The sequence below is a fragment of the Protopterus annectens genome, chromosome 1.part1 (assembly GCF_019279795.1).
Source record: "Protopterus annectens isolate FY-2018-M chromosome 1.part1, PAN1.0, whole genome shotgun sequence".
In the NCBI taxonomy this organism is placed as follows: Eukaryota; Metazoa; Chordata; order Ceratodontiformes; family Protopteridae; genus Protopterus; species Protopterus annectens.
The window spans coordinates 1,604,460,772-1,604,487,058 of record NC_056726.1 but is presented as its reverse complement, the minus strand read 5'-3'; the positions used below and the strand labels follow the sequence as shown (position 1 = coordinate 1,604,487,058).

At 38.8% G+C, this 26,287-nt stretch overlaps 1 protein-coding gene across 4 annotated transcripts in view; it reads right to left on the bottom strand.

The window, feature by feature from the left end:
- The window catches only part of INPP5B (inositol polyphosphate-5-phosphatase B), a 2,334,801-nt gene that overhangs the window by 81,349 nt on the left and 2,227,165 nt on the right, over positions 1-26,287 (bottom strand). For all 4 annotated transcript variants that reach the window (XM_044083533.1, XM_044083543.1, XM_044083552.1 and 1 more), the window contains one exon: positions 8,631-8,715. In XM_044083533.1, coding sequence (XP_043939468.1) covers positions 8,631-8,715 — 85 coding nt within the window. The remainder of the gene's footprint in view (positions 1-8,630; positions 8,716-26,287) is intronic.

Genomic DNA, 26,287 nt, shown 5'->3' with positions numbered 1-26,287 from the left:
AAATTTTCACTGATGAAGATCAGAAACATGTGGACAGTATAAACATCATGGACTCTTACTTGGAGCACTCTACCAGGATGGCACATGGCACAGTGCCATGCACTGGTCTATGAACTGCATGCTACTGAATGCAGAAGCTTTTGAGAAAGAAATTTCATAAATTATTAAAATGGAGAACTGTACGTGACAGCTCATATAACTGACTTTCTGGATGTGAAAATAATGAGGGATGACGCAGGGAAATTTGATACAATGATTCATAGAAAGGATTGCTACGGGAGTAGCTATCTCCACAGGCAGCGTATGCATCCAAGCTACATTTTTAAGAATATTATCAAAGGCCAGGATTTGAGAACATCTAGAATAGTAACAGATAAGTTCAAGGAGGAATTGGATAGTCTTAAAGGAAAATTTATTGACAGGGGTTATATGGGGAAGGAAGTTGCAGACATTTTATCTCAAGTACCAAACAATAGAAGGGAAAGAGGGAAATCTTACTTTTCTGAAGTTACTGCTGAGACTAAAGCTGGAAACAATGCAAAGAAATACATGCTTATGGCCACTACATATTCTAGTAATGTAAAGCTGTTAGAAGATACTTTTATGAAACACTGGGATATACTCTGTACTGATGAAGAGGTGAAAAATATTGTAGGAGGTAAACCCAGTTATACTTTTAAAAATAAAAAATCCCTCAAGAAACTTTTATGTGGTCCTAAAGATATACATGCTCACGAATTTGACAATAGTCCTATGGGCACCTTCCCTTGCAAGAGATGTAACTACTGCAGATTTAATGATAGTAGCAGTAGGTTTATTCATCCTGATACAGGAAAAGTATGGGAATTTAAAGTGAGGGCAGAATGCAATAGTATGAATCTTGCTTATTTGGCTTACTGCACCACAATGCTTTTCCTTTTATAAAGGAAAGACAAACCGTATGCTTAAAGAGCGCAAAAGGGAGCACTTATATGATATATCTAGGGGTGCTGATTCAAATGCCCTGGCTAAACATGCAATTTAATATGGTTGTATTCACACATTCAAATTTATGGCAACAGAAAAGGTTTACAGTAATGAAAGAGGGGGAGATATTAGAAACAAAACCGAAACAATGGAATTAAACTGGATCATTAGGATGAAGGCTGCAATGGGTAGAGGGATTAATGATAAAGTATCTATAAAACCTGTTCTACAAGCGCGGGAACTGCATAGATGAAGTTTTAAAAAATCCATAAAAATCTTACAGAAGCTTTTATATGGTTTATGTAATATATTTAAACAAAAATGGAGATGAAAAGCGAATAAATATCACTTGGAACTAAAATAAATTAGCTTAGAAATGGATGTGAATGGGATGTGTGTTCACGTTCACTTTTTTTAGTTAATGTCTACTATTTTATAGTTTTTTATAAGCATTAATATATTTATCATGAATTTTAAAATTCCTATTAAATATGCATTATACTGAGAAGGTTTTAGTATAAAGTCGATGAGTTTCACTATGTCAATGTTGTTATAGTTCGGTGAATTTATGTGCATTAATCATGTAATTAAGTGGTTTCATTTTATTGGTTGGACAATTATTCTTCTAATCAAGTATGTTATATAACTGATTGCTTTTACTGTTAACTTATTATTCTGATGAAGAAGTTGGTCGAAAACGTATTGATTTGTTTGCGTTATTAAATAGTTCCTCTTGGACCTGGGTGTTCTCATTTGTGTATTTTCGAGCACTGCTGGCCCTTTATTGGAGTTTCTAAGCAAATTTTTTTGGGTTCCAAGTTATGTAATATATTTATATATATTTTTTTCATATATAATTTTTATATAAGTTTTTATATGTCTTTAAATAAGTAGTTGTTGCATTTACATATGTAATAGTATGTGTGCTTCCATTGGTTGTTGTTGGTTTAAAAGCTTGTGATTTTATTACTGGAGTGTCTAATGAAGCAGCTATATGTGCTGTGAAACTGCTTACCATTAAACTTAGTCTTTATTATCAATTCACTGCTTGCCGTGGTTTGGTTCATCCATTTTATTTGCTGTTTTTGAACTTTTAACCATTACCGTCCTCCTAGCAGTTTTCCCCTATGAAAACTGTTAGGAGATAGTGAACTGCTGGTTTGTATGGTGGTTTTTCATGTCACACTCCTTTACCAGGCAGTAGAGACAACTGCGGTGCAGATCATATCTTGCAATCTATTGGCCACAAGGATATTTACAAGGTTCAGTTCTAAACAGCAAACAGAAGAACTTTTCACTGATGACATAATCAAGATCAAAAACGTGTGCACAGTGGAAACATCATGGACTCCATCACTAGGAGCACTCTACTAGGGTGGCACATGGCACAGTGCCATGTACTGGTCTATGAACTGCATGCTACTGAATGCAGAAGCTTTTGAGAAAAAAATGTCAAATTATTGAAATGGAGAACAGTACGTGACAACTTGACAGAGGATTCAAGCGTCTCCATTACCTGATGTGCTTTCTACTTCTTAGAGAGCTTTCATCCAACTGAAGCACAGGTGGGAAGACCACTTGGCCTACCTATCACTTGCTATTATTGTTAAGTTCTAATCTTCAGACTCTCTCCCAAAGGGTAAGGAGGTGAACTGGAAATATTCTGGCCTGTCAAAGTGGCGGAATTTTCTGTGCTCCCTGAAAATGGGACAAGCAGTCATAATTTATGCCTAGTGTGACCACTGGGCCCGGAATGCGAAAGGGTAGCAGAGACTGGTAGGGTATGTATCTTGAATTTCGTTATCACCAGATACTTGTTTAACCTTATATGGGCCTCTACTCTCTCTCTTTTTTCATATGATCACAGTTGTGTACTAGGTTAACAACTACTGGGGCATTTTTAAGCATAGCCATGCATCCCAAATGTCAGACAGGTTCTGGTACCTTTGATGAGTGATGAAACATTTACAAACAGGGCCTGGGAGATGAAACAGGCTGTCTGTGTCCATTGCAGACATTAGTGCTAAACCTGGGATGAATTTCCTGCTCCCCATCCATTTTTCCAAGTTGCACTTGAACTGGGTTAGGGAGGAACTCTGCCTCACATAGATGGAGGAGCCTGTTCCACAGAAGGGGTAGTTGCAGTAATACATAACTGTCTCTGCAGCAGTTCCTATTTATATCACAGGCAAGTTTTAAATCTTTAGTACATATAAATATGGTGCTGTTGGTTTTGCAAATGCCTTGTATGCCAGGCACAGATCTCCCTTAATGGCCTGTAGGGGATAGAATACATGGACAGGACTTTAATGCAGACTGCATAAAACATATTATTTACCTCCTACTTTTTTATTTTTAGTGAGGAACCCCTGTGGATGTGCCATTTAATGGATATGCCTGGTTAAGTACATACCAAAGGGGGTACTGTGTTTAATGTCGGGTCTGATGAGCACCAAATACAGTGGAACAATGACCTGTTTAGACATACTTGCCACACTTTCCTTTATAAGTTATACGACACAGAATGATTTCCTCACTACTGCAGGCACATGACAGTTGAATGCTACATTACTTTCTACTTATGCTCCCTACTCCCCGACGACTGGGTCAAGTCTTAGGGGTATGTTGTCAATATGGTAGTTACCAGGGGTGACAGACTTCCTGAAGCATACCATTATGCATTGCTTGGCATTTAGCTTTAGCCCGTGGCTCTGACACCAGTTGTTTGTGTCAGCCCTTCTTTGAGAACATTAGAGTCAGTGGGGGATTCTATGAATGCCCCAATTTGCAATCGCCTGCAAATATGGTCAGCTAGAGGCCCTTGACATTGGCCTTGACTTCAGAAAAGTAGATGCCAAAAAGGAGCAGCCCCAGAACTCTGCTGGTGACTGGCCTCTTTGTAGAGGTGGACTTCCTCAATTCTAACTTCCTGGGTCGTATCTGTGAGCAAGCTCATTATCCAAAGGGTGACGTAAGGATTTATATCTAACCTCTTGAGTTTGTCAACAATGCCTGAGTGGGGTATTGTGTCAAATGCCTCGGGCATCCCAAGGTAGGCAGTGTGAATCATTTTGCCTTGTCATTTAGAAGCAAAAAACATCCCAAATAAAATCCTTGTCCTTTTTCTGTTAGCTAGACTCTTTTGCTACCAAGGTGAGACTATAGTTTAAGATGGGTTCTGTCTAAGCTGTTTGTCTGGTGGAACAGGAAGTAATCTCATAAAGGGAAGAATGGCTCTGAACTCAGTTTTGTATACTTTGTTTGTGAGCTCCCCCACCCAACAGTTTATGGTCAGAGTTAACAACTGGGATTTGAAAAAAAACAGTCCTTCTCCTAGTCAGTGGTGGCAGGAAGAAGGCAGTGAGAGGGAGGACAGTATAGATGGAACAGGAAGGGACCACCTTGGTATTTGTTAGATACATTTTTGGACAGAAGGGGGTGCCAGTGCTCCTGCCCAACCTGCTCTTTTCAGCCTCTGCCAATTCTCCAGTGACCTTTTCAAAACAACTTTTGTTTGAATTGTTTAAGTTGTGAGACTGCTTGCAATAAAAATGCCACTTTTTGGAGGGAACATTCATAACTATACTCTTCAGACTGGAGAAAGTGCTTTTTCAAAGACAGTAGTTTTACCCATTTGCTCTACTTTTTCTCTGACTCTGAAGTATGTGAGTTTGGCAATTGTTGTTGCATCTTTCAGCTTTTCCCGGTAAGGGGTCACCACAGCGGAACTCCGGTCCGCTAATGAATGGCAGTTGATTTTTCCGTGCAGAGTTGCCAGCCCTGACGCACAACCTTCAACGAAGGTACGCCCATTCACGCATGTCTCCACGCAGAAGACGCTCTAGCTGAGAATTGAACCGGACAGCGTCTTACTGTGAGACGACAACGCTACCGTAGCACCACCACCGCAGTATTATTCCTAGAGTAACTCTTGTGGCAAAAAAAAGTAAATAAATAAACAAAACAAACTACAGAGGAATTGGGTGAATCCTTACAGCACATGTCCTTCTGCTCTTCACAGCATGGGACTCAGTGGTTGTGTAAGCAGATATCCAAAAGCTCTGAAAGTCAGGCCAGATGATCACTGTACACCTATGGTGTAACTCCCACATTATCAATGTACACCTATGGTGTAACTCCCACATTACAAACACTATAGCAATAATGCTTACAATGAACAGCCTAAATTACTCTACCCTACGAAAGGATATACCACAAAAGTGCTATCTGTTAAAGGCAAGTTTCAAGATTACACATGCCAAAAAGGTCTACAGCTTCAGTAAGTGATTTCATCTTGATAAAGTCTTTACATATTTGGGAAAAATTCTTACTGAAGATGTGAAAATAAACACTGTTTTGTAGAATATGGCTTTACACGGTCAGGTTTCAAGATAACATCATTTAGCAGTACCCACTTTTAAAGTTGTAGACTGTACAATTTATACACACTTTATCTGGAAGAACATATTTATTTTTTTCTGCAAGAGAAAAAGAAACAATGGTACTGTACCTGGAATGCCGAAAACTAAAGAAAAAAAAAAATTGAATGAGTAAGCAGACTAAAAACTGTGCCAAGTGTAGGACTGCCATTTACATGATTGTCATGTAAATAAATATCTCCGGGACTGTTATTCAGTATCTGCTTTGAAAGCAAGATGATAGCTGAGAGACAGAGATTTCACAAAAACAAAACAGCAGGACTTTTCAGTTTCGAACAAAGCACATAATTTAATACCTAAAAACAAGAAAAGTGATTAAATTCAAGTGACTGAAAGTTTACAAATACAGCTATTAATAACAAGAAGGAAAAAAAGTGATGGAAAAAAGTTGATTTCAGCACAAACAGTTACACTGACAAAAAAAAAGTAATAATGTCTGGCATCATATATGCAAGGCAAACCAAGCCTATGAAAAACTGCTGTTGTTGAAGCAAACAGTTCTGACAAGCCAAGGTACACCATGTCTGTAAATACAGTAGAGAGTCAATTATCCAAATTAATTGGGACCTAGAGTAGTTCGGATAATCAAACATACACTGAACCAGATAAATAAACTTCTAAAATCTTGTTTTTTTCTGCATGCAGGGAATATACTTTTCAACTACTGAGTGATTCCAGTAGACAATAAAGAATATTTTTGAAACACAAGCAGGCTACAAGCTCAAAAACATGCACAAGTGAATACGTATAACGTGTACATATTCAGACTTTATGATTTTTCCTACTCGAAAACTTTGGAAGGCTGCATTCGGATAATTAAATGTTCTGATAACTGACATTCAGACAATCGACTCTCTACTGTACCTACATGCAGGGAAATTAACTTTCAGACTTGGCAACCAAGGTAGGCCATGCCTATGAATATCTGCCATCAGAGAAACAGTTTAAATACAAGACAGCAAAGATAGGCGGTGAATACACAGGTATGACACTGTGTGCGTGTGTGTGTGTGTGTGTGTGTGTGTGTGTGTGTGTGTGGTGGATGGTGCTCTTTTAAATTAAGTGATACAGCTGAATAAGATGTCATTGCTGTTAACATTTTAGACTTTAACCTACATTTCTGTAGCTTCTAATGGCATAACCCGTGGCTAGAACAGGTTAAAAATTAGCACACAGCTCTTTCTTCAGAATCATGTCAGAATCATGTAGCCACAGCTTGTTAAACATGTGCTCTATTAAAGAATAAGTGCCTGATAAATTACATTGTTTTCTAGACTAGCAAGGATTCCTGATTTTTAAGTGTTGTTATTCTGTCTTTCTACTCCTCAAGAAAGTGAGTTAAATACCCTTACAGTAAATAGCAAATTCTATTTTAAGCCAGCAACAAATATTGAATTTTTCTCTTAAGTGTCGCTGTTCAATCCTTTTCCTCTTCAAGAAAAGTAAACTGTTAAATACCTTATGGCATATTTTCCAGCAACACATGGGAATACAGCAAACTGTACTCTCTTCATGCTTTTTAGCTAACCCACTTGCAGTGAGGGATAAATCTAATTTCTGGATGCAAAGTTTCCAGGCATGATCAAAATTACTTTAAAGCACAGGGTCCTCTCTAAGTTGCAGATGGATAAAGCCCTGAGTACAGCCCAGGTGGCTAGAGTTGAAGTAAAGGCTCAGGTGCCCAATCCAGCTGGAAAACACAAAGAGCATAACTATACCTGGAAGAGGGAGGTGGTTCCTGACTGGCTAAGTAATGCTCTAGGGTAGGCAGAGTCTTGTTAACAGCAATGAGCAGATGCATGCAGCTGAGGGGATGAGGTAGTCCCCATGGTTAGTTAGGCAGGTGCACATGGCACCACCAGAGGTGAGGTTATGGCCACAGCATACATCTTCAATTGCTAAGATGCTGGACAGGGCACATGCAACTATCATGGCTGCTTGTACAATGGTTTCCCCTGGGTGGCTGTCATCTCTACAGTACTGAATAAAAAGTTATTCAAATAGGGGGAATGGTGGCTTCATGTTTGGCAGAAATGAAGGCAAAAAGAAATTGGAAAAAATTCCTTAAAGCACAAGAATTTCAGGAAAAGGAAGGAAAAAGGTAAAAAATGCAGAGAAGGCTGTTTCAGGGGAAAAAAGATAAGATGGTTGTCAACAAATAAAGCATGTGGAAAACTAAGGGAAAGGTTAAAGGCAAATATATTGCAGAAAGTATCCAAAGAAATGGCACAATCAGGAAACTGAACAAAGAAGAGCACATCTAAGGACCTGTGTCTACTGTGAATTCCACAAAAGCACAAACACGAAATGTCTGGAGTGGAACTATAGCTCCTTGTCATTACTGACAAAGACATTTATTTGAAATGAGTACAGGACTGAACACAAACAATCTGTAGCAGAATTCAAACTGTAGCTTGTGCATCAGCTTCATGGCACAGAGGGATAAAGCTTTCAATGCAGCCCAGATAACCTGGAACTGACTACTAGAAGAACAAATGAAAGAGGTTTGAGTCAATGACCATTGTTGGCTCGGACATTCTGGGGGTAGAGATGCAATTTGGCTGTTGCAGTGCTGTCACCTATTAAACAGAAGGGTGTACAGCATAAAGTGTATGGATTAGGGACATTCTTAGCTTTACCGAGGTGCATCCTTTCATCAGGATAGGTGGCCCTTGCATCTATAAGTAAGCACATCGCAACAAGTAAAGTGTTAGGATCAGAAATCATAAAGTTCCTCATGGGACTCAAGCTCATGTCCTAGTCATGCGGAATAATGAGTCAGGTCATGGCAGGTGTCTGATAACAAGTGCAGGATCAGAAAAAGCATAAAAAAAGTCTTGCCCCTCCCCCCCCCCCCATGTCCTTTCCTAATCAACTTCAGGGTTGCTGTACTTCAGTAAAGAAGAATTTCCCTTGCAGTGACGTCTATTGAGCCAAATGCACTTTCACGCCAATCCCTATTCAGGAGGTTGCCCATTGAAACAACTGTATACAACCACGCTGAATAACAAACAGCTCATGGTTACTCAAAAAGTCTTTTTCTGCCCAAGTGCTGCCACTCATTTCTAAGGTTCATTATTAGAACAAGCAGAATAAAGGTACTACCAAAGTAACTATAGCTCAAAATACAATCCCTTACAGTACAGAATACGACCATCACTTAAATGATAAGAAAACGTTATAGACAGATGTCTGGACTCTGACATTAGTATTTCTGAAGGATACGAAGAGTATCTAGCATTCCTGTGTCCAAACAGTCTCTGATTTCTTCAAATTCTGATCTCAGACCCGGCTGCTGAAACAAATCTTCCTATAACAATAAAAAAAAATGATTATACACTTTACAACATTGATGGTAAACAATATCAATATATAACTTTAAAAACAGTGTGCTGTGAGAAAGTATTTATACCGATTTCCTGTTTATCTTGATTGCAGCTTATGATTTTTGTACTTATCAAAATGCCTTCTGCTATATGAACAACAAAGAAGGAGAACATTAAAGAGCACGTTTCTATATCGCTTCCTACTGACTCAATGCACTATAAAGACTTCACTTGCATCCTAGGAGTAAGTCTGCAGTCTTACGGACTTTGATGAGAGCAGAGTTTCCACATGACAGATGCCTGAGTCTGGATCCAGAAATGGAACAAAGTGCCTGTTTTTGATTGGCTGGCCTGTGTGGGGGTGTTGGCTGGCTTCTGCGGGGACTAAGCCTTAGAAAATGTAAATACCAGGAGCTTTTTTCAGTTCAGCATGCTTCAGCATTGGGCTGCTCTGAAGAAAATAAGAACAGAAAGAGGGGGAGAAAACTGCAGAGCCCTTATCCATCTGTGTTTTGACTGATTAATTGCACTACAACAACTTCATATGCTTCCTAGGACTGGATCTGCAGTGTTCCAGCCTTTGGTGAGAGCAGAGGCTTTCACATGACAACTACCTGAGCCTGGCTTAAAGAGAAGTACTGCCTGTTTTTGAATGCCTAACTTCTGCAGGGGTGTTGGATGCATTCTGATAGGCCAGCTTATGTGTGTGGAGCCTTACAGACTTTAAATCCTAGAAGTTTGTTTTGTTTGGTTTGCTGTTTGAAGCAGTTTTTGTTCTATTAAGTTACCGACACAGAAGTCTAGTCTGTAACAAGTAAGGCAATTTTAAACTTGTTGTAGGAAAAGGACCGTTATGCATGTTGCACTTATCCATAACAGTAGATATCTGAATTCCTCACTGCTGCAGTAGCCTTTAGGCTAAGGATATATTGGTTCTCACTTAGGAAACAACAATCAGCCAGTATCAAAATACTCTGCCCCCCCCCCCACACACACACACACACACTCACACCTCCACACTTACTGCTGACTGGCTAATCTCAAGGTGGTAAATTAGCAGTCAGAGTGAAGATTTCTTAAAGACTTTCTTGCCCATACAAGGAGAGAAGAACCTAACAATCCCGACTCAAACAACCAAAAATAAAGAAGCATATAAAATAGCAGCAAACATAACCTTACTTTATATCCCAGCTACAACTATATGCAAGAGTAGGGGGATTAGGGGTTGGTGCAGCTACTAATGCAGTGAGGAATTCAAAAATCTGTTATGGGTGACTGCAACTCACACAACCGTACTATGTTAATCATTTCTACTGCTACACTAGCCTTTAGGCTTTATGAGTTACTTACCAAAACCTAAGATGAGGAAGACTATAGTTTCAAGAGCTCCTAGCGAATGGTTCTAACAAAGTTAGACCTGGACCATGACAAGGAATTCAGTTTGTAATGCTTTGTAAAGACATGTACAAAGGACCATGAAGCTGTCTCTTGAATACTTCTAGAGTCCACCTCTTTCCATTATGTCACAGAATAAGACGAGGCTGTAGTAAAGTGTACCTCGATATTGCCTGGAATGGCTCTGCCATGGTGGGTATAACAAAAAGTAGCAGCTGATGGGAACCACATGGATACTGTCTGTTTAGACACACTGTTTGTTTGTGTCTTTCGGCTTTTCCCAGTTAGGGGTCACCACAGTGGAACTCCGGTCTGCTAATGATTGGTAGTGGATTTTTACGTACCGGGTTACCAGCCCTGACGCACAACCTTCAACGAAGGCACACCCTATTCATGTATGCCTCCACACAGAAGACGCTCTAGCTGAGAATCGAACGGGACAACATCTTCACACTGTTTCCTATGATAAATAAATAGCTGATCAGCATTTCTAAAGGGCTTAGATCTGTCATAATAGTACCTGAGCTATATGTGCAAGTCCAGAACATGTAGAATCCTTTCTCCCTGGTTTTTAGGTTCTGAGTAGAAAACTGGGAGATTGATGCCATAATTCAAAGTAAAATCTGAAACACTTTTTGGGCATAAATGAGGAGTTTACTCATAAAGAGACCATATCTCTGTGGAATATCAGATAGGGCTTGCCCATCATGAGAGCTTCCAACTCAGATACTCTTCATACACATATAACAATGACAAATAGTTTTCCAGGTCAAGAACCTTAAATCAGCTGGAGACTTTCAAGATGGCTGCACATTGAGTAACAGCTTAATTTCAGCTCTCCTAGTCTGAAAACAGAAACTCAGAAGAGAGATCCAGTAAATTTGTATTTTTGGGGAAATTTCAGTAACTGGCTTGTAAGTGCACTGCCTGGATGCCAACAACAACAAAAAAAGAAATTCAGAGAACCTGAAAGAAAATCAATCACAAAATTTTAGGAAAAAAAACACTGACTGGTAATAATTCTGCAGCTGTTCAGCAAACAGCAGTGCATGTCCAGTTTTGTTGCAGTAATCTAGAGGAAAAAATGTATTTATTTTTATTTTACATTTGTTGACCGGGAGAGTCCGACTGGATACATGTCCATTTTCAGCAGCGGTCCGTGGAGAAAAGCTCCACAGAATAAGAAAAAACAAGTATGAGACTTCTACACAGCAAGCAGGTATTCATAGGAAAACACATGACTTAACAAGACTCCATAGTTTTAAAGTTACTAAGTACAATATTCATTGGTAGTCGCATGTTTTAACAAAATTCCATAGTTTAAGTTAGAGTAAGTAGTACTTAGAATGTACTGGTTTCCAGTAATAACATTGATTGAGACAAATTAAGTAAAAGGGGATTGGGAGTGGATGTTAGGGTTAGTTTTGTGAGATGTGGTTGGGTTTAAAGTTGGAATGTGTATAACTACGGACTGTTGGTGTGAGTGTTCGCAGGTGAGACACTATAAGGAGAAGTCACAATTCTTCTTGAAGGGACAGAAGTGAAAGGGAGCACAAGAGTGGGTCAGAGGGTGTGTATGATATGGGTCAACCTGGTGGGTAACAAGGGCATATCCATGTGAGTTTTAGGTGTTCTTTTAGTAGCTTTTTGAATGCAACCATTAAGTTGGCTGAGGTAATAGCAGAAGGTAATGAGTTCCAAATTTTACCAATGTAGTTAGGGAAGAGGGAGTCATCTGCTGTGTTATTGCTTTTCTTCAATAATTATAATTTAAATGTACCCAGAGCTGATTAAAATACATGAAACACTGATGGAGTATTTTATTTTATTTATTTATTTATTTGCAGTTGGTTTACCAGGATAGTCCATTGGGCCAAAAAACCCGCTTTCAATGGAGTCCTGGGGAGAAAAGCAGCACATAAAAACTGAGTTACATACACATATTAAATTACAATAAATGAATATTAATTAATTATTCAGAAGGAAACAAGCTTTGTTAGGTAAAGTTGAGCCTCAATGCATACAGGAGGTAGGATGACATATAGATTTTTTGAATAGGTAGTGATTAGAGGTGGGAGTGAGTTCCAGAGACGGAAAGGTTAGAGGATAATAAACTTCTAGTAGGTTTTGATTGTTAAGACTCTATTTGGAAGGTAAAGAGAGGTTGAAAATGAGCTTAAAGTCAGCTGTATATAGTTAAGATGATTAGGTAGTTCGAGCCAATTTAGTTTTGAGGAACAGTGGTGGGTGGAGGACCTATGGCTGGAAAGCTGGCTTTTAGAGAGGACTGAAGATTAGAATGAGAAAGGAGGAAGCGAGAGTGGTTTTGTAAGATACTGATTAGAGCATACCTAGTTTTGATGAGTTTTCTTAATAATTGTCAATTAGAACACCTAGTAGCTTGGTTTCAGATACCAGTTCCAAGGGTGAGTTGTTTTGGCTGGTAATTGAGAAAGAGTTTGTGTCAAAAGAAGTAGATTTGGAGGGGTAAATACCATTAGTTTTGTTTTGGAGGTGTTGAGTGGTGATTTATTTTCATCCAATGCTCAGTAATTGAGAATGCATATTGGATGATGTTATTTATAAATATATTTTTCCATTGTCTGTTTGATAAATAACTGGAGAACCAATTTATGGAGGTGGGAGAGGTTAAGTTCTGATGGATAGGAGCAGGCTATGTGAAATAGTATCAAGGCCTTGGAGAGGTCTAGAGGGCTGTCATGGTGCTATGATTTGGCCTGAACTGTGTTGTTAAAGGTTGTTATCGATACACTTTTCGATTTTAGATGATATTGCAATTGTTGCCTTTGGATGATGAAGTAGAGTTGATTAGAATGCTTGCATGGATTTAGTTTCTGAAGGAGTTTCTATGGTGGAAGTGGGGATAGGTTTAAATGAGAATAGATGGGAGAGAGAACTTGAGGAAGATATGGGTGAAGAAAGAGGTGGAAGATAGACAGTGAGAAGATGGGAATGTGGTGGAAGTGGAGGGTTATTTGCAGGAGAGATTAGGAAGGAGGATGTAAGTTTGCTAATAGAATCGATGAAAATGTGTAGCTAGATCTAGGTCTGGGCTATTTGGTTTGCTGGGGTTTAGGAGGGGGTTAGTTTTATTGTTGTTAGGGTTTTGTAAGCAATATGTTGTTCTGGGGTCTTATTTCAGATAGAGTCTCCTAAGGTGCATGGTAGATAGTGTACCAGGGGCAGAGTTTATTCTTTTGTTCTTATAGGGCTTGGTAATCAAGTATTTCTAAGAAGGTAAGGTTAAGAATGTTCCAATTTACTTTTTTAGAGAATATATGAAGGTTGATGGGTTAAAATTTTGGGTAGTGATGATATTATGGGTGGAGATGCAAGGTGAAAATTGGCAAGTGATCACTAAGAGAAGAGTACCACTGTCAGAATGTGACACTAGAATCCAGTCAAGGATGGTGCCACTGTGTAATAGTATTGATTAGTTGGGAAAACTTAAATAGGTTGATATTAAGAGGGTTTTTTGAAGACTGGATGGAGGCCCAGTTGATATTTACGCCCCTAAGATTATGGTTTCATTGCTGATATTGTTACAAGTGTGGAAATATTATCCCTGGGGAATGTGGATGCTAAATGTGCTTGTTGACTTGTAGGAGAGTGACTTCAGCATTATTAAATAGTAATTTCAGAATCTTTTATAGATGGTTTTAACCATGTTTCTGACTTTGTTGACAATACTTTGTGAGTTTAGTGGCCTGTGTGGATGAAGAGGTGGAGGGGCCAGGGTTGATGGATGTCACCAGATAAAGGCTGGTGATGAGATGAAATAAAAAGGTGACTGAGTAGAGTAAAGAAGGTGATCAGAGGAGAATGTTAGAAGTTGTGTTATTGGGGTAAGGTAATAAAGATATGATAGTTTAATAGATAGTAATAGTAAAATAGAGATGGAAAGGCATGACTGTATGTTTATTGTGTAGTGGATAAAAAGTGTAATATTATAGGTGTGGTTACAATTGGACCAATCAGTCAGTGGAGCATAGGTTTCAGGAGAAAAGTAATGGCAATGAGGAGGGATGCCTTCTAGTAGGCAGTACAGAATTATACAAGGCCTACTGTGAAGAACTTGGGATTGAAAGGGAAGGAAAAAGGAAGAGCTGAAAAGATGGGAGAAGGGTTAGGCTGCTGACTATCCAACAAGCAGGAGTTAAATGGTGTAGAAGCCCTAGTAACAGCAAATGCGTGTCCAGATTCAGTTCCAATCTCAGAAGGGAGCAGTATGTTCCTGCACAAAAGTGTGGGTGTAGCTGGAGTTGAGAAAAAATACAGGGCAAAAGTTTCTCAGTGTCCGCTGGGAGATTCAGTTCCAATCTCAGAAGGGGCTTGAGGCAGCAGAGCAGTCAAAAGTGTGGGTAGAGAGTTGAGAAAATGTATGGTCCCATACAGGGCAAAAGTTTCTCAGTGTCCGCTGGAGATTCAGTTCCAATCTCAGAAGGAAAATGTATTAACAATACAGGGCAAAGTTTCTCAGTGTCCGCTGGGAGATTCAGTTCCAATCTCAGAAGGGGCTTGAGGCAGCAGAGCAGTATGTTCCCTGCACAAAAGTGTGGGTAGAGTAGGTAGCTGGAGTTGAGAAAATATTCCCAGTCAGGAACTTGCAGCAATTCAACACAAATACCAAAAGGCTGGAAAAAATTAAATAAGCTTTAAAAAGATATTCAGATGAGGTGATAAAAGTGCAAAAATCAGAGGTCAAAATGAAGAAAACGCTGGTTGAATATGAGACTGCTCAAGAAGAGATGTTTAAAAAAATAATACAATTAGAGGACAGAGCACTTATGGAAAACTGAGATTTTCTGCTGTACTAGAGAAGCTGAAATGAACAGACTATTAATTTTATGAAAACACAAATAAGCAACTGGACTGGTATTCCACAGCAGAAATTATTAATTGAAAGAGCACATCATGTGTATGCTCCAATGCTGGCCACAAGAAAGCAACCTAGACCTTTAATAGTAAAGATGCAGTCCTACCAGCAGAAGGAGCTGATTCTGACAAAACTGTGGCAGAAGAACAAAGTGCTAAAAGTAGGAGACAGTAGAGTGTTTGTGGAGATGATTATTCACTGTACACAAGGCAGGAGTAAATTTATTCCACTAATAAGTGGATGTCGAGAACCAGGCATGAGATTAAAATTGTTGTACCCAGCTATCTTCAAAATATTCTTTCCTAGTGGGACAATAATATTTTTATGAGGAACACGCTAAGGAAGAAATACAAAAAATTGTCCAACAAAAAGTCAGCTGTGAAACAGAAGGAGATTTGGTTTCTTGTTCTTCTGGTAATAAAGACCACAGAGAGACTGTGCCAGTGAAGCCTTTTCCAATGTTTCAATGGAAAATGCTTGAGAGGCAAACAAAAGCACAAGGGTTGACTAGAATAACCAAGGGTAAGTTGGAAATGAAGCAGAGACTGGATTTGGGAGATGGGAATAAACTGGAATAAAACCAGCAACTCAGCAATTGACAAATAAATGTGGGATTACAAACAATTTATTTTTGAGAAACAACAGAATAAGAAAACCTACGCATATGCCCTACTTCATGTCATTAATGCTTGGAGGAGCACTCAGAGGAAGGAAATAGGAGGGAGAGAGTTAACTATAAGTAGAACAAAATTTTGTTCTCAATAGTAATATTTTTATAGTTTATGATATAATCTGCATGCTATAAAGTAAAGTTTTATCAGTTATTTTCAAGTGTAATGGGGATACTAAAGTAAGCAGGTACCCCTGTTTTTCTCTTCTTTTCTCTTTCTTCTTGTTCAGTTTTAAGAAACGTAAGCACTGCACTGTAAAAAAGATAAGAAAAGTATGGTCAAAAGAGTATGACACAAGACAAATTGCTTTACTTTTTCATTCTTGCATGGGGGAATGACTAGATTACTTGGCTTGATCTAGTAACAAGTTTTTAAGAGAAAGCAAATAAAAAAGAACATTAAATATAATAAAGCTTTCCCCTAGCAAATAAATAAATAAATGCTTGTAGAAGCAACTCTGAATTTGGTTCTTATGTCTCCATGGAGACGGTCTGACAAAGAGCAATAAAACAGAATACTTCTTTCTTTCAATGGCTAGGAGAAATTTTTTTCTGAAAGCATTCAAGTGTTTTTGAATTCTGGGACAGCAATAAAGATAAAACAAAACCAGGCAGCACTTAGTAGAAGCACAGCCTGTACCATTCATCTTAGCATGGATAACCTTACTTTAGGTTAACCAAAGTCTATCAGTGTGACTGTCAGTTTGGGGAAATTGTTCCTATTAAGAGAATAAAATTTCAATATTTGAAAATGTACATAGTTGTGTGTTAGTATTACGTTAATAGGTTTTAGGGGTATACTGGAGGTGTATTTGTATTTTTTGTTTGAGGACTTTCAATAAAACAAAATGTTTTGTAAGATGTGACACAGACTCAAATGGATATGACAAGAAACAACTGTATAAAAGATCAACCTGCAAATCATTAGTATGTGCAAGTAACACAAATGCTCGAACTAGATACTTAACAAAAAAAGTTGTTAGAAATAAAAGGTGAGAATAATACCTTTTTAACATATTGATGCTTTCTGTATTATCTTTAAATGTCAATGGTGCCACAGACATATATAAAAAAGAAAGAGTAGCGAACTATATTTAAAAATGTAGAGTGAAAATAACTATGCTACAGGAGACACATTTGGAAAGAAGTGAACATGTGATTTTGATAAAGAAGGGGTTTAGGATGGTTATTCAGCAGAATAAATGGGACAAAGTGAAAGCGGGAGTACTTATATTATTTGCAAAAGGAGCTCCAATAGTGACAGAAGAGGATAAAAATGATATTAATGGAATCCGATTTCTACTTCTAAAGGGCTACTGTCAAGGGAGGAGGATTACACTGGCATTTATTTATTTTCCACCTAAAACTGCTATAATGGAGCTTAAAATAATTCTGGAAGAAATAATCAATTTTCAGTATGGAATATTACTAATAGGTGGGAACTGGAATTTGATTTGCAGCAGTGAAGATATGTCTGGGTGGCCCAGAAGGGAAAATGTAACAAAGGAGGATAGATGTTTGAAAAAATTTATGAAAATATTTGGCATGGAAGATTTGAATTCTGAAGAGTTCAGAGTGAATTTACATATTATTCTCCAAGATACAAAAACTGGGCTAGGCTAGACTCAACTTACATTTTGCAGGAACATGTGCATTTAATTGAAAGTTTTGATACAATAACTATTTCAGATCATGCACCAATAATAACTAAAATAAAAACGCAGTGTAATGAAATAAAAATGAGACATTGGTGCTTTCTCACCTATCTGTTGAAAAGAGATGAATTTAAGGAATGGGTAGTGGAAATTATTCCGGAGTTATTAGAGAAGATAGAAATTTCATCTGAAAATATAGCTAGGTAGCGGGATAAAATTAAAGTGGAGTTTAAAAATAGGGTAGAAATAAAAGAAAGACAGATATGGTTAAGAAGTAACAAGAATTATTTAGAGTGACTGACACATGCTAAAGTATTGCAAAATAGGGGGAATCCCACAGAACAAGAAGAGCAATTGCAGAATGCTAAGCAGAAAATAAAGGATTACCACAATAATATGCATGCGTTTAGAAAGATTGCCGTTAAGCAATTATTTTTTTGATGATAATACCACAGCACAAAAACTTTTAGCACAAAGACTCAGGCAACAGAAAGTAGAAAGAGTTATTGCCAAGCTTAGGCAGCCTATAACAAGGATAGATAACAAAAGATCCTGTAGAGGTACTAAAAATATTTCAGACATTTTATGAAGGTCTGTATAAAGCAGAGAAATATGGAGATCAAGGAAAGGTACAAATGGAAATGTTTATGGAAGAATTAATTATGCCAAGGTTAGAGGTAGGTGAGGCTCAATTACTAACAGGATAGAAGGAGATGACATAAAATGGTGATGCGCAACCAATCCACAGGAAAGTCTTCAATAATACATGATATTCTTATGGAAGTTTGGAAGCTGGGAGGGATAAAAAATGATAAAGGTATGGAAGGTTTTGTTTAACAGTATTTTAAGACTGGGTAAAGCTGAAAGAAGAACAACAACAGAAGCACCAACATCCTGGAAGAAAGCAGTGGCAGCTGTAATACCTAAAGAGGGTAAAGACCCATCAGATCCAGCTTCATACAGGCCCATTTCAGTCCTAAACCATTATTATAAAGTGTTTATGACTATAATGGCTAAACATACTGCACAATTGATAGATATGGATCAATGTGGTTTTGTAGAGGTAAGGCAAACATCTAACAACATTAAAAGAACATTGATGATCCAGAGGGAAGTTGAATGTAAGAAAATATCAATGTTGTTGGGGGGTATTGGTACAGAGAAAGCATCTGACATTTACTTGAGGTGCTCCCCACAACTGAATCAGTTCCTGGAAGACCTCCTCCCCCCATTCAATTTCCATTTGATGTCTGTCCTGGTTCTGCTCAGCTTGTCTGCTACTACATTTTGCTCTAGTGGTAAGATGCTTGTAGGGTTAAGGAATGCTGAAGGGCTAACTCTCAAACCATCACAGCCAGCTTGCATAGGAAGTACAACCTTTTCTGCCTCTCCTCCTGTTTATGTACTGCATGACTGTGGTATTGTTTGTAACCACTTGGAGAGTTTCTGGGGACCACAGGTGAAGGAGAGACTTCAAAGCATGGATCACAGCCAACATCCCAGGGTGGGAGGTTGGCATAATGGTTAAGGTGTTTACCTTACAAACTAAACGGTGCAGAGTTTGAGCCTCACATGGGGTAACTGGCTAGGCTTAAAGTGGTCCACAAGGATAGTTAGCCTAGTACTAATCTATGAACATATGAACCTATGAATCTACTTTATGTAGATGTGCTTTAATCTGACAGAAGGACTCCACAGGCCTTGCAATTTTCCCCAAGAAAACTGCTCCTCAAAATCTGGTGCTTCTGTGGTGAGAGACTGGTTTAGGGTATGACAAGAGAATAGAAGACCTGGTTTCAAATTAATTTGTTGTCTCCACCAATACGGTTTATGTTTTATAAAGCCCAAATCCAGAATGTGATACTCCAGAGAATGCAAATGCTAGGTGTATGTGTGCTTAAGAAACCACTGTATCTTTCTCATGTGCAACCTGGTAAGAGGAATCAAGAGAATTATAGAAGACCTGAACCCTAGAATTCTGAGAAATTCTTTTGCAGAATTCACAGACTGACTGGAGAAGTTCAGGAAAGATTCCAGGTACAAATCCACCTTCAATTGTGTGAAAAAGGCCTTCTGAAGAGAAGTATTTTGAAGGCATCCCAGAAACACAAACCTGTGAGACTTGAGTCAAGGAGGATTTTGAAATGTTTATCTAGAAGCACAGATTGGTCAAAAGAGATATAAACCAGGTTAATGACTCTTTACATTTGGATAAAGACTCTGCAAAGACAGGCAAGTCATCTAAATAAGGAAAATGTGAATGTTGTTTAGTCTGCAATAAGCTATTACTAGAGTTAGACATTTCATGAACACCTCTGGAACTGTAGATAAACCAAAGGGTAATGCAGAGAACTGATAATGTGACTAAGAAACAAAAAAACTTAAGAGCCTTCCTGAAGTTTGTGGCTATGGGAATTTGGTAATAAGCATCTATTAAGTTTAGTGTTACGAAGTAACTCAGGGAAGGAATGAGGGGTAGGATTTCAGAAAGGTCAATATTTTGAATTTTGGTACCTTCACAAAGAGAATGAGAAATAAAATAGTACTGGTCTCCAAGAGGCCCATTTTGTGGGATCAGAAACATTCTAGAATAGACGTCTTTACCCTTTTGAGTCATGGGCACTAGTTCTATCACTCTTTGGGTGGATAAAGACTGAACAACCAGAAGAAAAAAATCTGTTTGGTTTGGAGGGTGGGGAGGAATTCCCCTGAAATAAGATTTTGTATTAGTGCCATTTGTTACCTTCTCGCACCACTTTTAGCACCAGACATCTGACCTAGTTTGTGGGAGAGATTTGTAATGATATGAGCTGGAGGAGAGGGAAGAGGGGAAACCATGCTGGCAGTCATGTTGTACTATCTGTCTGTCCCTTTTCCTGAAATGACCTCTGTTTCTTGTTAGTTTCTTCTAGCCATCTCTTTTTAGCACCTCGTTTGCCAGAAAAAGGCTGGTTTTGTTTATTTGGCTTTTTTTTTTTTTTTGTAAAAGAGGGAGGCTTATAAGGTTTGTATTGGGTAACATGAAAAATCCTCGTTATCCTCCTCTTATCACATTGTTTGAGAACCTGGGTAGAATACAAGCCAAAGAGTACCTCCTTATCTAAAGCAGGACCTAATAGTTCAGACTCTACCTTATCAGCAAACTTTTGGTTATGTACCCAAGCATATCTTCCCAGTACTGTTGCAGTGTCCCTAGGCACAGTATCTGCACAATCATATACACTGTTTGAAGCATGATTAGATACCTGGGGCAGGGTAGAAACAGCATGGTTCAAAAAAGAGCTTTCTTTAGGAAGAATGGCACCTAATTCCCCACACACTATCCTTATGACACCACATACATTTCCACATACATGTCTGGTAATTCAGAATTCTAAAGGCCAAAGTGGAAGACTAAAACATTCCCTTACCTATGAGGTCCGACAACTTGCCTTCTTTGTCACCAGAAAAGGTTTGTGTTAATGACCAACCTGTTGCCAGCATGACACACAGTAGAAATTGCTGCTGGATCAGATCTAAGGGAAAGAAAATAAATGTATTAGCCTGCAGTACTTTATGCATTTATCTATTTTTTTTTAACGGATTGGTGGCTCTCAACAGAATGACTGCAGGTAGCATTCAACATGTCTTCTAAGGCTTGCAGTTTACTAGGAATGTGAGGGAAATGAGTTACATACACTTGTAACATGTCATAGTATCTCCTCGGTTCAGGGGGAACAACTATTTTTCCCATTCATTCTGGCTATGGTCTGATTAAAAAAAAAGTTCATCCACAGTAGGCTAAGAATTAATATTTTCTTCACAATTACAGAGCTGGGCTTAGGAATCTGTAGCAGAAGAAGCCCTATCTCTGTCCAAGTCAGAATCATCAAACCCTGTTTTCTCAGGAGTTAATCTATAGGGTATGCTCACCTGTAATGGCTTCTGTTGTACCAGTTTTCATTGCCTGTAATGCCTGCTTTGCCAATGTAAGGGCACTCATCTTTTTTAACAGTAATTACTTCTTCAGAGAACAATGTTTACTCTTTTTTTTTTCTTAATAGCAGTTCCAGCTGAGGAGTCCAACCTGAAGGAAGAATGTCTCCAGTTCTAATGGTCTCTTGCTCCTAATGCCTCGAAGAAGGATCTTCATGAGTGTCGCCCAGACCTAGAGAACATGGTTCTCCCATGCCAATAACAGACAAAGAAGACATGGCTGATCCCAGTTCATGAAGGCTGAAAGGACTACAACACAGGAAGATGGAGAGATAAGTGAGTGGCTTACGGAAAAACAATGGCCATTGCCGGGTCACCTACCATCAGCTGAGATGTAAACTGAAACCACAAAATTGCAGGGACTCCTAGCTTTTTAGGCACAACAGAAGAAAAACAGTTGGAGTGATGTAAGTATCCATGCTGTACCTTAGAAAGAGGAACCAAAAGCGATAAGCATAGAAGAAGTGAGATAATCGGAAGGTAAGATGTCACTGCGTGTTCACAAGCAGCATGCTCAAACTAACATCATAAAAAGACACAAGCAGAACACAAATTCCCTGCCAATACCTTCAAACACTTAAAAACAACGAAACAAAAGCAATTTGGCAGGTAGGTTATCTTGAAGTGAGCATAAGTATTATACTGACACAAACATTCCTGCCCATCGACTTTTTTGTCCGAGAAAATCAAAGTTTACACAAGTAGTAGTACATCATTTCTTACAAAACTATCCTGAAATACATTAACAGACACCCCTAAGTGAAAATAGCAGTCCCTGACAAGAAAGGTCCAATACTGTAAAAAAAATACCAGGCTACTTTCAAGGGGAATACCATTGTTATTCAAAAAATAAAATACATATTTTTTTAAAGGGGAATCATTTCTGTGTGGCTGCATTCCCCCACAGAGTCTTATCTGCCAGAAATGAGACTCTTTGGTGACTGCTATTCCTGTGAAGACTGGGAAATTTTCCTTCTAAAGACAGCAAAAAAGGACTGAAGAAATCTTCACTCTAACTGTTGACTTCCTTCCTTGGGATTAGCCAATAAGCTGTCACAGTGAAGCTGTAGGGGGAAGCCAGAGCTTTTTGAAGCTGTTTTTTTTTTGTTGTTTCCTGTGCAGGAAACAATCCATATAGCGTAACAGCTATTGTGGCAGTGGGGATGATGAATATTATGAACTTCACTGCTTGTTCCATCTTAAGCTAGTTACACTACTGTGATTTATTTACTATTTATTTATATATTTTTTTACCGGGGTAGTGCATAACCTCAGTGGACCATTTGCAGGCACAGCCCAGGTAAATAGGATTAGATAAGAAATGAAGAAAACATTTTTACAGATAGAAGGATATGTCATAAAACATATACATATTTACAGATGCAAAAATATGCTTAATATGTGATTAATTTCACTATTGCCTAATACATACAGTGAAATCACGGTCTCTTTTTTAACTATTTAACTTAACACCTACACTTTTGGACAAACTGCAGAAATTAGCACTGTTCTGCTGAATGTATTGTTACTAAGTTAGTATTACACTATTACACCTTGTTGTTGAATTGTTGTTCATTACTGACAGTACCTAGCTTTTACTGCAGTGTTACCAGTTACTGATACTGGGCAAATAGAAACCATGTTAACTTATCTACACTGTTACTGCATCTTAGGCTATTACTCAGTGGGTACTGCACCAGACAGTAATGGATTACCTGTTAGATATATGTTAACCATTTGGCTGACACTGCATCAAAACTACTTACTTTAGCATTATACAGCACTTGACAACTATTCACTTAGACTAACGGTAGTTATCGCCTACAATTACTGCACCCTCATCTGTTGGGTTAGGATATCCGTTATTGCTAACTATTAACTAGGTAGAAGTTACATAACCTTACTGGGTAAAGCTGTCTGATTTAAATTTGCCATTTGTTACTTGCTCCCTTTTTGTTTCTATCACTTTTACATTTCTGTTTTTTATTGAATAATACAACAGACACACCTTATATCTGTGTAAATTTTAGCCACTTCTCATATCATCAACCTCTGTTACGTACCTAACCAGGCACATCCAACAACTGCAACGTCCACACAGGTTCTTCACATACAGGTCCTATGCAGACTGCCTCAAAGCCCTATCTCTGTATTCTGTCTCCTATAGGCTATTGAGGGGAGAGCTAAGCCTAGCATAAAAGGCATTGTCAGACCCCACCCTGATGGACCTCCTGCAGATCTGCAAAACAAACAGCACCAGAATTACTAACTTGAAAGACATAATCCTTGTCTGTGACATAAACAGGACCTGCTGGAGAGACAGGCATCTCTCCCGGAGAAAATGTCTTCTCTGGAACAGGCTCCCTCATCCACTAAAGCAAGAGTTCCTTTCTAACCCAATTCAAGTATAACTTGGACAATTGGATGGGAACAGGAAATTCATCCCTGGTTTGGCACTTGTCTTTAATGGACACAGGCAGCCAGTAAACAGTTCACCTCCCAAGCCCCTGCTTGTAGATGTTTTATCTCCTAAGCACTTGCTTACATTTATCAAGGGTACCACAACTTGTCAGAGATTTGGGGTGCATGGTTAGGCTTAAAAAGGCCCTAGTGGTCATTAGCCTAGTATACACCTATGAACCCTCTTTCTTAAGCTAATAGATTTAAGTTATTAAGCAATCCTGATTTCTCATACCCCTTTGTCTGCACTGGCCATTGTGGAATATCAGTATGGATTTGCCTCTTCTGTAGCCAGTTAGATAGCACACTGCAATTTGATACAGTGTAGCAAGTGCCTCATGCTTACCAAAACCTTTTATTGCTACCTCACAATGACTTAATATGTGGGACCTGCATGCATTTGCTTAACTTGGAGGCCCCCAGTCACCTCAGAACACATCAGAAAGCACAGTGCATGTACACACACACACATGCGTCCACACACACACACACACACACACACACACACACACACACACACACACACACCACAAAGCACCTTCACTAAACCAACTTACATTGAGGTCATTATGATGACACTACCTAATTCTTTCAGACTAAAGACTAAAAAATGACAGCCAATAGTTCACACCACAACACTCCCACCTTTGCAGTGCACACTCTTAGCCAGTAGGCATACCTCCAAGAGTCATAAGGGTGCGGAATCCATGCCCTTAAAGCCCACTGAGACCACATCTACACACAGTAATATTTTAGTAGTTGGGGAGTCTATTGTCACGCATATGGGCATCACTCTCACCAGGCTGGTTAAGAATAGGTTGACATTTGTATGGACCACTATCTGATAGTAATCACATTTGTGAGGATGGAGAAATCCAAGAGCACTTGTTACATCTGGGATTCTGGCTCCAGAAAGACAGTGGTCACCATATTCTTATCCAACAAGGTGAGGGTGATGTCTTTATGTCTGGCAACAGTCAGCAGTTACTACAGCATTATTATGGGTGGATGAAGGGCACATGGATGGGCTTTAAGGGCTTGACGTCTGCACCTTAGTAAGGTATGTGTACTGGCTATGAATGGGCAGAATGAAGGTGAATGCATGGCGGTGTGAACTAAAGGCTGCGGTCTCTTAGTCCTTAGCCTGAGAGGCCTAGGCAGTGTTCTCTTAACAACTGCGGCATAAGTTGGTGTAGTTAAACTGCTCTGTGCTGTGTGCGTGTGTTATGTTGTGCTTACCAAATGTGATGTGAGGCAGGTCAGTAGCCTTGACATTCAATAAATACTTGTTCCTTTCATATAATAAATCAATGTGAATGGCAATAAAAAGTTTACGGTAAAAATGAGGAAGTTCCTAAACTGCCTCAGTATGTCTAGTGGCATCACGGTGGTTACAGAAAGAGCAAGAACTTACTCAGATTCCATAACGCCTAATGAAGACGAAGGGGGTATGAAACAATGTAACAGATTAATAACCCAATCCTTGTATAAGACAAAAGCGGATAATGGACTGGACTAGAAAACAGAGAAAACGGGATGTGGCTAAAGTATATAATACGAGATGTGACCTGTGTCATATTCACAAATGAATGCAAAAAAATATAAAAGTGGCAGGAATATGCAGACACAATAAAGTAATCAGAAACAAGTGGCACATTTAAATCGGACAGCTGTACTCTCTAGGCTAATTTGGTCTCTACCTAACTAGTAATAGCAACGAGCAACAGAAAGTCTAACCCAACGGATCTGGGTGCAGTAAATGTAAAGCAATAGCTATGAACTGTCTAAATGAATAGTTTCAGGTTCAGTAACTACAAACCAATTTAAACACAGTATCAGTACAGCAGTCAGCACAAGCAGTAAAAGTATATCAAACAGGTGATTCAGGAATCTCTAGTGCAATATTGTACAGCAGTAAATGCCACATCCGCGGTGGTGCCTCACAGCAAGAGGTTCTCCCATTCGATTCTCAGCTGGAGTGCGGGGAGTGCCTTCTGTGTGGAGTCTGCATGTCCTCCCCGCGGTTGGGTGGGCGTTCGAAAGACATGCGTAAATGGGCATGTCTTCATTGAATGTCGAGCTGGCACCTCGGTGGTCGTCAAAAATCTACTGCCAATCATTAGCGGACCCGAGTTCTGCTGTGGCGACCCCTAACCGGGAAAAGCTGAAAGACAACAAGCAGCTTTAAATGCCATAACAGTACAGAAGACATGCAATACTACAAATGACAAGAAAGTGATATAAATAACTGAAATAGTCAGTTAATTTGGTTTCTATCTGCTGAGTATCAGTAATGGGCAAAACTCCAGTGCAATCGTAGACATTTCCAGTAGTAAGCAACAATGCCAAAGTAACAAGGTGCAATGGTGCATTATTATTTTAACTTGATAACAGTACAGTTAGTACAACAATGCTAATATCAGCAATGCATCCAGACAAATTGCAGTCAGTGAGTTAATAAATTAAAAAAACAGACAATGACTATAGTGCATGTAATAAGGCAG